We start from the raw sequence: 15946 nt of genomic DNA, 5'->3' as shown, positions 1-15946 counted from the left end.
AGAGTCATCAAGGTGTTGGGCCACAGCAGAGTGGCCCCAGGTTGGCAGGAGCACCTGAAAGGTGGGAGGGGGTTTTATTTTTGGAGGGGGAGGCCTGGTCATGGTCTGTTTCCTTGTCTGGGTGCTAGTTACATGTGTGTGTTCAATTTGCGAAAAATCACTGGAATTCGTGCATTTTTCTGTATGTATGTTATACCTCAGTAAGGAATAAAAGAACAAACACCTGGAAGGAAAGTGCTTTAGAAAGTCTGTTTCCAAAATGCACTCTGACTTTTAAAGTACTGTGTACAATTTAAAATATTAAAGGCATAGGTGCAGTGGCTCATACCAGTAGCACCTTGGGAGTCTGAGGCGGGAAAATCACTTGAGGCCGGGAGTTCAAGACCAGCCCTGGCAAAAGAGTGAGATCCCCGTCTCTACAAAAATTATCCTAGTGTGGTGGTGTGCGCCTGTTCTCCCTGCTACTTGGGAGACGGAACTGGGAGGATCACATGAGCCCAGGAGTCTGAGGATGCAGTGAGCAGCCTGAGTGACAGTGAGGCCTTGTCTCTCAAAAAAATATTTAAATTAAAAATTAAAAAGCAACCGCCCATACTCTGATTCCCAAAACACAAATACGTTCTTGCCCAATTTTTGTCCATGTAGAGACATATTTTGCATATTATCACGCTAACAGAACCAATTTAAAACTACAAATTCATGTTGTCACACTGCAATTTGAATTTCTGTTATTTGCCTCTTTTAGCTGTATTCTGTTTCTGCATTTTGCCCCTTCTATTTCTGATCACACGGCAATGGGCGCTGAAAAAGAAAGAAAACTCAAGAAGCATGAAAATGGACACATTTTTCAGGTGAAGTATGTGTTTCCTTAATGTCTACCAGGAGGATATCTGCTGCCAGTCACACTATGAAAGGTCAATTGCTGAATAAACACACATAACTTCAAGCAGGAGGTGAAGCAAACACCTCCTTTCTGCCTGTCTTCCAAGCGCAGCTGTCTGGCCACCACCCATTCAGTTCACTTAACTAAAGGTAAAAATAACCATCGCCATTTTACAGAAGAGGAAACTAGAGATTAGTGAAAACGTTGTTGACCTTCAAGTAATGAAGATCACCAGTTAGTAAATAAATGGGGGCCGTGTCCAGGTTTACCATTCTGCCACTTCCTGGGCGCTGGCGGCAGACATTCAACAAACATGCAGATGCTCAGTTCACCTGCTCACTGACTACAGCTGAGTCAGCTCTCTGTTAAAGATACTTTATATCTATGGCAATAAAATGTAGGCTAGACCCAAACTATGTCCAAAAGCCAGTTATATTTTAAGAAGTAAGCCACTGAAGTGCTGGAATTTGAATTACGAGTCATTGATTTGAACAGTAAGGTTCCTGCTCAGCCTCCACGGGGCTCATCCCTCTGGTCAAGACACAAGGTCTCAAATGGTGGTGCTTTGCAAGAAACAGAATAGCACCAGCTGAGCGATTTCCATGGCACACTCTCCAGGATGATGACACAAGAGGGAACTGTTGTTAACTGCTTTCTCCTCGGTCTTTAATCAAACAAGTACAAATTCTAAGACTATGACTTTATGAAACTCAAAAGAAAAGCCTCTGTGCACGAGTGCCCACTGGGACTGACCACGTTCCAACTCTAGCCACAGCCCCCAGTGTCACAAAAGCATCCTCTGATAACGAGAACCCATTAGGTTCTACACGATGCCTTTCTGATTTTTCAAAAGTTATTTACGTCCTCAGCCTTTCTATGCACGATCAGCAGGGAGACAGTAACAGATTCTACAAAAAAAGATGACAGGGTCTTGATCTGCCACCCAGGCTAGAGTGCGGTGATGCAATCACAGCTCACTGCAGCCTTGAACTCCTAGGCTCAAGCTATCCTCCTACCTCAGCCTCCCCAGTAGCTGGGACTACAGGCACGCACCACCATGCTTAGCTAGTTTTTAAATTGTTTTTTAGAGAAAGGGTACTGCCATGTTTCTCAGGCTGGTCTCAAATCCCTGGGCTCAAGCAATCCTCCCATCTCAACCTCCCACTATGCTGGGATTACAGGTGTAAGCCACCACGTCCAGCCAAGGTCATCTTTTAAAGATCAATAAAACTGACTGGAAAAAGCAGCAGCCACCTAATATTCTCACCTAGGAAAAGAGTTTTTCCTAATATATGTCTCTTTGTGAAAACCTAAACAAAATGAAAATCCCGCACATCAACCTTACTTCCGGCAGTGTGGCTTTACCCCTTTCCTACCATGCCATTACCATATGTTACCAGTCACAGAGAGGAGCGCCTGCTGCCACACGCCCCTGCCCACTGCCCAGAGCCTTAAGCAGCAGCCTAGGAGGCACAGAGAGCTCCCCTGCCAACGCCCCTGGCCCCTGCTCCCCCAGCTCTCCAGGAGAGGCACAGAAAGCTGCTCCCCAACACCCCTGGCCTCTGGTCCCCCAGCTCTCCAGGAGAGGCACAGAGGGCTGCCCCCCACCGCCCCCGGCCCCCAGTGACCCGGCTCACCAGGAGAGGCACAGAGGGCTGCCCCCCACCGTCCCCGGCCCCCAGTGACCCGGCTCACCAGGAGAGGCACAGAGGGCTGCCCCCCACCACCCCCGGCCCCCAGTGACCCGGCTCACCAGGAGAGGCAGTCCTTGAGGGAGTTGTAATAGGGGAACCTGGAGACCACACACACCGCGAAGGGCAGGAAGCAGCCAGCAGCACCCATGACCGGCCGGGACGGCTCCCAGTGTGTTTTGCCATTGTAGAAACAGTACTCATCCTACGTGAAAAGCAACAGTGACATTGTCACCCCCCCAATTTGGCAATTCCAGTATCTGTTTCCAGTTGGGTCATGTTTCAGCACAGAACAAGCTGAGAATCCGCCATCCCCCGCACTGCAACGCGCCTGGCCACACTCCCCACTGGTTTGGCTGCAGGTCCAAGCACCAGCCCTCCGGCCGAAGTCTCTGGGGTCCCTAGCGGGTGCTTGCACCATTTGAGGTGCTGAGGCTACACAGAGAGCAAGATGCATTCCTGCCCCAGAAAAGCCGACAGCCTTGGCATAAGAAGGAATGCATGATGAGAACACAGTGAGACCCAAGACACACAAAGGACTCTGCTTTACAAAGGGAAAACGCAGGAGCCACACACAGCACGCAGCACCTGCACGTGCCCAGGACAGAGCAGGAGGGCCTCAGCCTGTGTGGGGCCACAGCCACAGGGTTCTAGAAAGCCCAGCACACTACAGAACTTACAAGTGGCAAAATACTTGGGGCTCATCAACTGGGCCCTGGGGACGTGTTGTTAGTTTGGGTTTTTTTGTAGGGATGGAAGGGCATGATGACAGCTCCAGCTTGGGAACCTTCTGAATTTAGGGTACTTAGGAGACACCCAGGTAAAGGGAGCCGTCCAGGGAATAGTCAGCTACATGATTTGTTTATCTAGCAAAATGTAATAAACATCCACTTTTCCAGGGTCAGTCTACTGGAGTTCCAACCCTGCCTGCTGAGCCAACTCGGGTGGGTTTTTAACCTCCCTCTGCCACCATTTCCTCATCTGTAATTTCCCAGCCTCGTTCCTTGTAGTTAGGATTAAATGAATGACTACATAAAGTGCTTGTGTCACGCCTGCTGCTGAGCTGCTCACACGCAGGGCTGCTGCTATTGTTACCGTAGCCCGAGAGGACTGGAGCTACCCAGACAGTACTGTTCCCTCCCTCAAGTCACGTGGTGTCGGTGGAAAGGCAGAGGAGTGTCTATGAGAAGGCTACAGCTGTGTTATCAATAGAACGACAGCTGAGGGCCGGGCATGGAGCTCACGCCTGTCATCCCAACACTTTCGGCGGCTGAGGCGGGACTGCTTGAGCCCAGCAGTTCAAGATTAGTATGGGGAACATAGCAAGACCTCATCTCTACAAAAGACAAGAAAAATTAGCTGGGCATGGTGGCGTACACCTGTGGTTCCAGCTACTCAGGAGGCTGAGGTGGGAGAATCACTTGAGCTAGCCCTGGAGATCAAGGCTGCAGTGAGCTGTGATTGCACCGCTGCACTCCAGCCTGGGCGAAAGAGCAAGACGGTCTGAAAAAAAAAAAAGAAAGAACAATAGATATGGAGGTCATCCGGGTACATGTGAAGAAGGGGAGGTGAGCACGGCGGGGCCTGGAGATACCCTGAAACTACACAGCTGCTGGGAGGGCAGGAGGAGGCCGGCATGCTCACGACAGGCCAGCACACTGGGGACAGTAACATCTGCTGTACTAATGCAAACCAGCGGGGCTGTTCCTTTCTTTTAACATGTATTCTATTTAATGATAACAAGAACAACATGCACATTACTCCTGGTAAGTGTTATTTCACAGGCAAACTCCCAACGTGCTTTTCTGAAAGATCCAACATTTCAGATCCTTTCTTGTCTGGAATACTGGCTAGGTGGAGGGGCAAGATCTCCACCTTCCTCTCATCTCCCGTTAACATAACCCAGGAAGGAAGGCCAGGCGCCACCAGCAGCCAGGTCACAGAGGCGGACGCTGGTCCCCTGCGTGCACCGCCTGAGATCCGACCTCGGTTCTGATCTCGGCACACCGTGAAAATGACCTCTCCAGGAAATGTAGCATTCAGAGGATCACGTAGTAAGTTTTGCTCCTGCATATTCATTAAGAACATCCGGGCCTGTTTGTGCTGCCCCATGAGCTCACAGGGACAGAATCCCTGGGATTACACCTCACACCTCCCAACACTCAATGTCACATGTGTAAGCATGCTTCTACCAACAGAGAAAACGCGTGCCCTGGGCTCCAGGGCCACCCAGGCCAGCCACTTCTCTCGACTGCACAGAACTCACAGACTTCCCTTCATGGCACCAGGACGCCTCAACTAAGGCTCTGGCTAGCCTTTTGCTTCGGGAACCCCTCTGGAAGTATGTAGCTGGTCACCCCGCCCCTGTGGATACCTCATTTCCCCTACAAGCTCCCAAAGGCCCGCTGATTCACACACACGGCCCTACCCAGACAATGCTCCCAATGTGTGACAAACGTAATGTGCGGCAGAGTCTAAACACCAGTCACTCACACAAAAGACAAAAGGCGGGAACAACCCACAGGTCCATCAGCAGATACATGGAGAGACAAAGTGTGGTCCATCCACATGAGGGAATGTCATTCGCCATTAAAGGCCACGGAGCATCGCCAAGCACTCCCATGCGGATGAGCATCAAAAACATGTGAAGGGAAAGAAGCCAGACACATCAGGCCGCGTGTTGCATGCGTCCACTACATGAGCTGTCCAGGATACATCCAGAGACAGAAAGGAGATTAGCTGGCTGGGTGTAGTGGCTCACACCTGTAATCCCAGCACTTTGGGAGGAAAACGCAGGTGGATCACCTGAGGTCAGGAGTTCAAGACCAGCCTGGCCAACGTGGTGAAACCCTGTCTCTACTAAGAACACAAAAATGAGCTGGGCATGGTGGTGGGTGCCTATAATCCCAGCTACTCTGGAGGCTGAAGCAGGAGAATCACTTGAACCTATGAGGCGGAGGTTGCAGTGATGAGCCAAAATTGCGCCAATGCACTTCAGCCTGGGCGAGAGAGCGAGACTCCATCTCAAAAGAAAAAAAAAAAAGCAGATTAGCTTAGCCATTGCCAGGCAGGGAGGGAAAGCAGGACTGAGGGTTTACTGTGGGATTTTCAGGGTTTTGGGGTGAGGAAGTCGTTTTGGAGCTAGACATCAGTGGTGGTTGCACAATACTGTGAATGTACTTCATGTTACTGAAAGGCATACTTTAAAATGGCTAGAATGCTGAATGTTGTGTTATGTTTATTCCACCACAATAAAAATCTAAACCCAGTTTCAGAGGGAGGAACAGGAACCACCTACGTGCAGGGGCCGGTAGTACTGGGCCACCACGCCGTAGGTCCTGTTCCCGCAGACGTCGGTCAGCACCAGGAAGTGGACGCGGTCCTCCTTGGGCTCAGTGGCCACGCACACACCCCCTGCAGGCAGAAAGAGAGAGAAGAATCCTGTTCTTGCCATGTGGCCTGGGTTACCCATGTACTGATTTCTTCACAGCGTCAGAACACACCCCTCCAGGTATCAATAGCGGTACCTTAATGTCCAGGGTGTGTTCATGCTTCTGACCACGCCTCCCGCCAGCTCTCCCCACTGTCCCTCCCACACAGCGATTTTTTTACAAGTCCTTGAGCACCCGCTAGCCGGTGGCAGTGTTTGCTGGCACTGCTGTCCATCCCGTGCCTGTCCCGGGTTTATAATCCCTGTGACCAGGAAATAGCACCAAGTTCTAGGTAGGAACCATGAGGTGGGTGCTTATGCTTGGTGCTTCGTCTGAGTTTTCTATCTCGGCCATTTCAACACTCCTGAAGACCCCAGAAAAAAAAAGCCCCAAAAGGCAAGCTTGCCTGTTAACTGCAACCGGTGAACCTGGGGACTAAACGCAGGCCTGCTTCTTGCCCCAGTGAAATGGCAAATGGGATGGGGAGGGGGAGGCTCAGGCATGCTGGGGGTGGAACCACTGCAGATGGACTGGGTGTATTTTTAACCCATCTGCCAACTGCTGCAAGACTTCATTTTCGGTCAAAGGGGAAAAGCCTTGAATGCATCATGAAAAATGGTTTGACCTGGCAGTCTACACAGCCTCCCACCCAGGACTCAATTCTCCAAAACTCAGGGACCTTAATAAATGATTTACATTTCCCTTCAGCTTTAAAATCCCGAAGATAGGCGGGGCATGGTGGCTCACATCTATAATCCCAGCATTTTGGGAGGCCAAGGCAGGTGGGTCACTTGAGGCCAAGAGTTCGAGACCAGCCTGGCCAACATGGTGAAACCCCATTTCTACTAAACACACAGAAATTAGCCAGGCATGGTGGTGGGCGCCTGTAGTCCCAGCTACTCGGTAGACTGAGGCAGGAGAATCACCTGAACCCAGGAGGCAGAGGTTAAAGTGAGCAAAGATTGTGCCACTGCACTCCAGCCTGGGTGACAGTGTCAGACTGTCTCAAAAAAAACAAAAATCCCCAAGATTAAGAAAACGAAATGCCACTCAAGAGGAGGCGGTGAGGGGTCCCTGGCTCTGCTGTTCACACCACTTCCCTTTGCCTGAGGGTTTCTGGGAAGAGACCGCCCTGGGCAGCTGGCAGCAGGAGGCACCCAGTTCTGCCCACCTCCTAGACATACCTGGGAAGCACAGCTGGGGCAGGGCAAGGAGGTCCACGCCACCCGGGACAGTGATATCCTCAGGCTCTGGCACTCTGGGGGGCCCCGACGGGCCCTTCCACTGCTCTGGCCTGGGCTTCTCTCGCTTCTTTCTGAAGGAGCGCCTCCTGGTTTTACCGAGAGTGCCGCAGTTTGCGCCGGTCATTTGACTGTCCTCTTTGCTGACAAAAGGAGGCACAAAAACGGACAGGACCTCTGGATCAAGAGCAGAAAGATTTCTCACTCCCTTTTTCTGTGCAACCTAAAAAAAGGAAAAATAACAGTTACTGTCACAGCCTCAGCTCTTGCTTCCAGTGTCCTTTCCGTCTGAGCTTCGCCACTTGTTTTTCTCCTCCCTCAGGTACCCACAAACACTAGCGCCTGGGCACCATCGTCATAGGTGTCACTGGTGTGAGCTGCTTTTCCCACCGGAGGCTCCTGACAGTAATGAGCTCCTGGGAAGCTTCTTTTAGGAACCTCCCAGGCCCTGCGTTCAGGGAAGTCACGAGGCCTCTCAGAGCCTGGTTCTTCAGCTGTGAACACAGACAGCAGGACCTTGCCTCCTTCCTCTAAAGCACTGCGGTCCAAGCTGAGGACTGTGATCCACAGACCTGAGCTCACATCCTGGCTGTATCTCCGCCTCCTGGCAGCAAACTTCTTTGTCCCTCCAAGCTTTCTTTGAAGGGGCAAGTGCAAGGAACAAGGGAGACAACGTAGGTCCAGTACTCAGCCCAGGGGTACGGCCAGAAGCCCATGAATATACTGCTCGCCCCTTCTTGGGTTGGGAGCACGCTCTGTATGTTGTCAAATGCCACACACACACATTTACCAGGGCCATGCCCTCCGCGCCCCCTGGCTGGTGCCACACTCTTTCTGTTGCGCTGATCTGACTGATCTGATAGAAAGATCAGGCTCTTCCCTGCCTGATAAATCAGTCCCTGGAATCAATAAAACGGGGGCATTTGGCCTGAATTCTTCTAAACTTTAACTTGGCATAATTTTGGTTTTTACCTTTTTTCCTCCCATTCTTCTCTAAAATAATATAAAGCACATGGGCTGTCCCTTCTGTCTCTCTTCTGTGTTACTACTACGCCCAGTTCGGCTCCTAGCACAGAGCTAGGACTAAACAAATACTGCTGCCCAGCTGACTTCAGATCACTGGGTGGACAAGCTGTGGTCAGTGGGCAAGAAGGAAGCGGTTCCAGTGCCAAACTAGCCCAAAGCCTGAAGCAAGAGGCCTTGGGTACACGAAACATGGAGACAGGAAGTGGCCAAGGGTGGGTTGTCAAGGGTCTCTAAGGGACCGTAGGAAGGACAACACTGGGGGGCACGGTGGCTCACGCCTGTGATTCCAGCACTTTGGGAGGCCAAACCAGGAGGACTGCTTGAGCCCAGGAGTTCAAGGCCAGCCTGGGCAACAAAATGAGACCTTGTCTCTACAAAAAATAAAAAAACTAGCCAGGCATGATGGCACATGCCTGTGGTCCCAGCTACACGGGAGGCTAAAGCAGAAGGATCACCTAAACCCAGGAGGTTGAAGCTGCAGTGAGCTGCGATCACACCACTGCACTCCAGTCTGGGTGAAAGAGCAAGATCCAGTCTCAAAAAAAAAAAAAAGAAAGAAAGAAAGAAAGAAAAGAAAAAGAAAGGAAGAATAGCACCACCACCCAGAGAAATGGGAACTTGGCTGATAGAAAAGGCACAGCCAACACTCCACATTCCAGTAAGAGGTAACAGTGACAAAAGGAGAGCTCTTACAGTGAAGAAATTTCAACAATGGCCACAGTTTCCATCAGTAAGCACACTCTGATTCTAGACAGCGATCTGCATGCTAAATCACTCAAATTCAGTCAACAATTGCTTTACATATGGGGGAAAAAATGTAGTATCAGCAGGAGCCAGGACAAAACATGGGAAATCCATCTGATTGTATAGTGCTGAAAGCTCTAGTGCAGCATGCATGAAAGAAGCCCATTTCCTCAATTACATGTCACTTTCTCTAAAGCCTTCCTATCAGAATCGGACAGTTCCGACCTAACAAACTGTGCATATTCAAGGGAGCATATGAGCTCAGCAAGCAGCCCTCCTCCTGGAACTGTCTTCATCCTGCCACCCTGCTGGCTTCCCTCAGTCTGACGGCTCCTCTCTGGCCCCAACAGACCCTTCTCCTCAGTCCTGCTCCCAGGTTGCAACTCCCAGGCCTGGGCCCTTCGCCATCCTCCTGAAGGACGTCAGCACTCACAGCGCAGACCCAAAAGGACCACCCAGGGTCCTCCCAGCCCAGACCTCCTTCCAGTCCCAGGCTCCCCCAACTGCCTCCTGCCACCCCCAATATGCCTCTGGGGTCCCCTAAACTTATAGTCTCAAAAATTAAGCTCCTGGTAGTTTCCAAAAAGCCTGCTCTCCCAAACATGTTCTCTGTGACAAACACAGCACAGTTCAGGTCTTCAGAGCTGGGACCCCACCCCTTCGGGCCCCGCCCCCATCATGCCCCACCTGCAGACCCACACCTCAGCCACTGGCCTCGGAGCGCCTCTCCATCAGCTCGCTGCCCAGCTGCACCATGTTTGCATGCCAAGCACCTGCACGACCTTTGGCTCCCGGTAGGTAGGGAGTAACCAGGAGCAAAGCCTTGGAGATTTCTGCCTGGAGAGGAAGACGCCTCCTCCCACCCAGCCCAGGGCTCCCACCAGCATGTGTGCCCACTCTCCCAAAGAGAGACCAGACACTTTGTGGCCCCAACCCAGCCCTGAAGCATCACAGCCCCATCCCCACATTGAAGAAAGCATGTTTGTTTCGCCACGTCATGATACTGTATTTTCCCATGTGTTATACGTGGCCGTAAGTCACAGAACACTGCAGCCCTGAGCAGCGGGCCAGCCCACTCCCTAAGCCAGGATGCCCCCAAAACCAAGCACGACTAACCCCCCTGGGGCTCTCAGGACACTGGTGATCACACTAGAGCCATTCCTTGAGTTATCGCTAGTCACTTACAATGATGTGCCCCAGAGCAGACCAACTTGGCATTCAGCAGTTCACCATACACCTGTTTTTCTCAGGATGAAATCTCTGTTGCCTTCTCTGAATGGACAAGAAACACAATATCATTTTTAAAAATAACAATATAGAGGCCAGGCGCAGTGGCTTAAACCTGTAATCCCAGCACTCTGGGAGGCCGAGGCAGAAGGATCACCTGAGGTCAGGAGTTCGAGACTGGCCTGACCAACATGGAGAAAACCTGTCTCTACTAAAAGTACAAAATTAGCCGGGTGTGGTGGTACATGCCTGTAATCTCTGCTACTCAGGAGGCTAAGGCAGGAGAATTGCTCGAACCCAGGAGGCGGAGGATGCAGTGAGCCAAGATCGCACCATTGCACTCCAGCCTGGGCAACAAGAACAAACCTCCATCTCAAAAAATAAAGTAATTAATAATATAAAATAATAAAGAAGATAATAGAAAAGGAAGACCCTCCCATAATTCCATGACACACTTTGCAGTGTGGATACGTCCTCCAGTTTTCTAGTTTTATGCACTTTATACATTTTAATGCACATACAAACGTGTAATTTTGTTTCATAAATGTAATCATCCTACATAACAGGTTCCATGAGCTGTTTTAGCTACCTCCCTGTTCGCAACTGTGCAGTATTACAGTGCCACAGCATGTGTCCACTCAGTCACGTACTGACCCAGCCTCCTCCTGAGAGACGTGTGAGTGGCTCTCAAGTCCTCACCACACTGGACAAAGCAGTGACGCACACTTGCACACACCCAGTTCTTCCCCTAGAATAAATTCCTGAAAATGGAAGTGCTGGCACAAGAGTATTCAGAGGTTACTTGTTGGTACAAGGTGCGGCTGCGCTGAACCGTCAGACCCTGCCACCGCCAAGACGCTCATCACCTCTGCAGGTCTGCAGCAGGAGGTGAGGTCACTTCCTGTTCTTCTGTCCCGGGTGCTGACTTATTAAACCCCTACCCAACAACCATCATTTTGATTTTGGTTTTTTAAAAAGGCTAATTAAAAAGTGAAAACCAGGACACTCTAATTTACTTGAGTCACAGATTAATTTCTAAGTTAGAGTACATAGTGGCATTAATCTTCACCATAGGATTGGCTGTTATTAAGGGAATAAAACAGAAATTAACAGATGTTTTAATGCTCTCCAACTGTTTAGTTAGAATTGAAGGAAATTTAAAATCCAGTTTCTCAGCTCACTGGCCACACTACAGACCCTCAGTGACCACATGCGGCCAGTGGCTCTTATACTGGACGATGCAAATAGAGGAGACAGACTGCCCTCCCCCAGGAAGGTCTGCTGGCCAGGGCTGTTCTGAATCTGAAAGTCAGGACAGTGTCCACTGAAAAACATAAGAATGTACCTACACACACAAGAATGATGCGGGTGACCTGCACTCGGAAGGTACTCGGAACACTTTCCGCCCCTGTGTGATGGATTCACCATGGATCCCGTCACTCCTGTGTCTAGTCTCTATAGCAACCAATAACGGGGCAGAAGGGGGCTCTATAGTAAAGGAGTAGAGGGGAATGTAACTAACCATGTAACTGACATTAGCCTGCATTCTCCAATTCTCCATCACGATCCCCAGCAGAAGAAACACTACTCCCCCTTCTAGGAAATGAAATGAAAAGGACACTCTGTGATCCAACACGAAGCTGGATATTCCTCATACCTCTGGACCTCTGTTTTCTTGTGTCATTAAGAAGGAATGCCTGGGCCACAGAGAAATGGGCATTTGTAAAAGTAAAGGTAAAAATTGTTAAAAAGCCTTGGATATTCAAAATAGAACTGCTAAAAACCCTAAATAAGTAAAATCATATGTTTGGTTAACTATAACATTAATGTTGACCTTAAAAGTAGGATGGCTCCAAGAAATTCACTCCATCCTCTAACGCTCCTTATTTTCTTAGTCCTTTGCCATTTTTCTCTCCACCCTTTGCCAAACCCCTAACTGAATCAAAAGACAGAGTAAAGAGGACAGAGTTAAACATGCACAGTAAAAACTGCCCATCCTCTTAGGTGACCTGGGAACACGAAAATGCTGCAGCCTGTGTAGTTCAGGAATGCAGCATTGGCTGGGCGTGGTGGCTTACGCCTGCAATCCCAGCACTTTGGGAGGCTAAGGTGGGAGGATCACTTGAGTTCAGGAATTGCGAGCCTCGGCAACACAGTGAGACCTCCTCTCTATTATTAAAATATTAATTTAAAAAATTTTAAAAAGAAAGCGCCACTGCGAATATTCCAGTCGATTCACCCTGCTCTCAAAAGACATGCCTCACACCAAACAACTAATACACATGTATTAGTAATAAACATGTATTAGTAATACACATGTATTAGTTGCCCAGGAGGAAAGATGTCCACTGCTGAGGAGACCACAGCTGCGACTAGATCATTTCCTATTCCAAGAAAAAGGAAGCGATGCCATTTGGCAAATTAGAGGTCGGGAGACAAATCAATCGATGAGGTTGCCAGGAGACAGAGGGCAAACGGGATCCTGACAAGACAGGGCGTTGAGGGGAAGGAGAGGTTGAGGGAAACGCAGAAACCATTTCCATAGGAGAATGCGTTTCACTGAAGTCGAAACTGGCTTTGAACTGACGCCTCGCAGGGGAGACTACCGGAACACTCACAGGCATTCACCTGGTTACTTGCAGGAACATCTCCCGTTCCTGGTGTCACCCTCTGCCCTGCAGCCTTCATTTTCCCTGGATGTTTCCCTGGATAGCCCAGCGTTACTTAAATACTCAGAAGCCTCTCTATGCCTTTCAGTGCTGTTGTCAGCAAAGAGAACAGCCGTCTGTCACCGTGCAGACGGCTGGCCAGTGACGCCGGGATCTCCAGGTAACATGACCCAGTCACGGTATCACACGCAGGCGGGCCAGCAGGAAACCAGAGCCACAGACGGATTCCAGGGAAAGCCAGCATTCCGGAACTCAGAAAAGCCGGGGAAGAAAAAGGAAAACAAGGATTTCCAAAGCTGCCGCTTTCCCAGAGGATGGGAGGTGAAGTTGTCACTGTGGCTGCCAGGGTGCAGAGATGGAGGAAGGGCGGAGGGGGAATGCAAGTGAGAAAATCAGCTATAGGCTTCGTCGCAAAGCGGTACAGGCGGACTCGCCAGGCGGGCGGCTAGCTCGGAGACTTACTCTCTCATCGTTCTGTGCCTGGTGCGGCACCCACTGCCCGGGAGACAACACGTCCCCGCATAAAGACAGATCATCTCAGCGGCGAGGGCTGGGCCCACCAGACCGTGAGGCTCCGGCGGCTTCCGCCCGTTGTCTAGCGCACCCCACCTTCCGCACCTGCCCCAGATGGGGGCGACCGAGGAGAGAGGCCCCAGGGACGCTCCGAGACGCGGCACCCCCAGATTCCCAGCTGGGCAGCCGGTGTTCGCAGCCGAGGGCCCAGGGCGGGGAGGGGGGGGAGAGGAGGTCGCTGCTCCGCGGCACCTGCCTGAGCTCGGGCGCGGTCCCCGCCACAGGCGCGCGGGGTCACCGCCGGGGGACCGGGTCTCGGCCCTCAGGAAGTCCGCGCCAGCCCCGCCGAGCTCCCGGGCGCCCGCTCTCCCACTGCTGCCCCGGCTGCCGCCTGGCGGCCCGCGTCCACCCGTTTCCCCGCCAGCCCCTTACCTGCTCGAGGCCGCGGAGGCTGTCCCGGGGGGCGCCCAGCAGCGCGCACAGCTCCAGCAGCCCCGAGGGCAGCGACAGGTGTGGCGACGCGGCCTCCGCCATGGCTGCCCGCCGCCCGCTGAGGGCACAGCGCTCAGGCGCCCCCGCCGGCCGCCGGCCGCAGACCCCTGGGAACCCGCCGCGCCGCCTCGGGGCCTGTGCGCGGCGAGCTCCGTCCGCGGGGCGGGGAGAGGAGGGGGCGGGGCCGGGGAGGGGAGGGGCGGGGCCGGGGAGGGGAGAGGGCGGGGCCGGGGAGGGGAGAGGGCGGGGCCTGGGGCCGGGCCTGGAGAGCCCCAGAGGATCCCTCGGGCAGACAGAGCTTGGGGGCGGGACTTGACTGGGCTGGGAGGTCCTGGGCGGGGCCTGGAGTGGCGGGCCCGGCCCTGGGGACGGGGACTTAGGGGCGGGGCCAGTCCTGGGGCCGGCACTGCGGGAGACCCGCGCTCTGTCATCATTGCCGAACCAGCTGGCGGGCCCTGGCGCGTGCGCGGCGTAGGAGCGCGCGGCCCCCTCCTTCGGCCCCGCCCCTCCCTGCCTGCCGCCCCCTCCCCGGGGAACCGAGGGAGGAACTGGCGGGGTCCTCAGGTGCGGGGCGCCGTCATCCAGGGCTCCAGGGCGCAAAGGGTCCCCTGATCTGGCAGACCTTGGACCCACCCTGGAGAGCGTGGAGGGACAAAGACCGGACGCGCCGCCCGCCGCCGCTTCCAGGAAGCCCTCCAGTGCCGGGACAGCGGTGTTGGCCGGGTGTGGACAGCCGGAAGAGCCGGCGGGAAGCGGGTGGAAAGATCCACTCCTGGTTAAAACCCTGCAGGGTTAAACTTGGGCCGGCCATGTCCAGCACGGACTTGAGGGACCGCGGCTAGAGGGAGGCTTCGGGACTGAGGGTCAGAGGCCCAGGGCCTGGCAGGGCCCTTCCCTGGTCAGCTGCAGGCCTGGCCTGATGCCCGCTGGGCCGCGCGCCTCTTCCAGCCCCAGGCTGAGCCCAGAGAAAGAGGGGAGCCCACGAGCCCGGGAGCCCGGGAGGCCGGCTTGCTGCCGGGTCATTGCTGCAGAGCCGGGAGGGGGCAGAGGTTCAGTCCCCACTGACCTTCCCTTCTCTGGACCCTGCTATAGCCATGTGTGCGACCCAGGGGAAATGCTTCCAAAGGGACTTTTCCACTTCTGATCACCTGTGATTCTATTTTTTTAAAAGGCGAAAACTCGAAATGCCTAATGATAATGTCAAACATCTGTCATCAGCCGAAGAGGAAAAGGAACCGCAGGTGCAAAGCAAGGCAACCTCAGAAGGAGGCGCCCGGAGGGAGGAATTTCTCCTCCTTCCCAGAGCCTGGTAAGGCTGTGACTGCAGCCTGACTCACAGGTTTTATTTCACTTATTAACCTAAAGATCAAGAGACTCGCTGGCCTGGAGGCTGCCTGGCATCTATTTCACTTGTTAACCTAAAGATTGTGAGTCTCCTCCCTCAGGCCTGGAGGCTGCCTGGCATCCATGGCTCCCATTGGCTAGCCAAGGCCGCAGTTCTATAGCCTCTGACTTCAAAAGAAACACCGATTTCACTCACAATTGCCTGTCTCTATGTACGGTGGCCTCAGTTTTTTGTTATTTTTCTGTTTGTTTGTTTGTTTTTGAGACACAGTTTTGCTCTTGTAGCCCAGACTGGAGTGCAGTGGTGCGATCTCAGCTCACTGCAACCTCCACCTCCCAGGTTCAAGAGATTCTCCTGCCTCAGTGTCCCAAGTAGCTAGGATTACAGGTGGGCGCCACCATACCTAACTAATTTTTGTATTTTTAGTAGAGATGGGCGTTTACCATGTTGGCCAGGCTGGTCTCAAACTCCTGACCTCAGGCGATCCACCTGCCTCCACCTCCCAAAGTGTTGGGATTACAGGCATCAGCCACCTCATGTGACCTCGGTGGCCTCGTTTTCAGCAGCCTCTGCAAAGTGCACAGCCTGAGTCCATGGCCTGGGAATCCCCAGCACACAGGAGAGAGGCTCTCAGGGCTGGACGCATGAGTCACTCCCTGAGGGTGCACAGGACCTGGGTCTAGC

The 15946-nt window shown here is 52.7% G+C and overlaps 1 protein-coding gene across 3 annotated transcripts in view; it reads right to left on the bottom strand.

Moving 5' to 3' along the window:
- DENND3 (DENN domain containing 3) overlaps positions 1 to 14070 on the bottom strand; it is a 73544-nt gene extending 59474 nt beyond the window's left edge. For all 3 annotated transcript variants that reach the window (XM_032246723.1, XM_032246730.1, XM_032246738.1), the window contains exons 1-4: positions 13858 to 14070; positions 7190 to 7469; positions 5873 to 5988; positions 2637 to 2779 (exon numbers count right to left, since the gene is read on the bottom strand). In XM_032246723.1, the coding sequence (XP_032102614.1) occupies positions 2637 to 2779; positions 5873 to 5988; positions 7190 to 7469; positions 13858 to 13959 (641 nt within the window). In that variant the 5' untranslated portion in view covers positions 13960 to 14070. The remainder of the gene's footprint in view (positions 1 to 2636; positions 2780 to 5872; positions 5989 to 7189; positions 7470 to 13857) is intronic.
- Positions 14071 to 15946: the final 1876 nt, after the last annotated feature.

The sequence above is a fragment of the Sapajus apella genome, unplaced genomic scaffold (assembly GCF_009761245.1).
Source record: "Sapajus apella isolate SASKATOON/1434 unplaced genomic scaffold, GSC_monkey_1.0 scaffold3, whole genome shotgun sequence".
Classification (NCBI taxonomy): Eukaryota; Metazoa; Chordata; class Mammalia; order Primates; family Cebidae; genus Sapajus; species Sapajus apella.
This window is presented reverse-complemented; position numbering and strand designations above follow the sequence as displayed.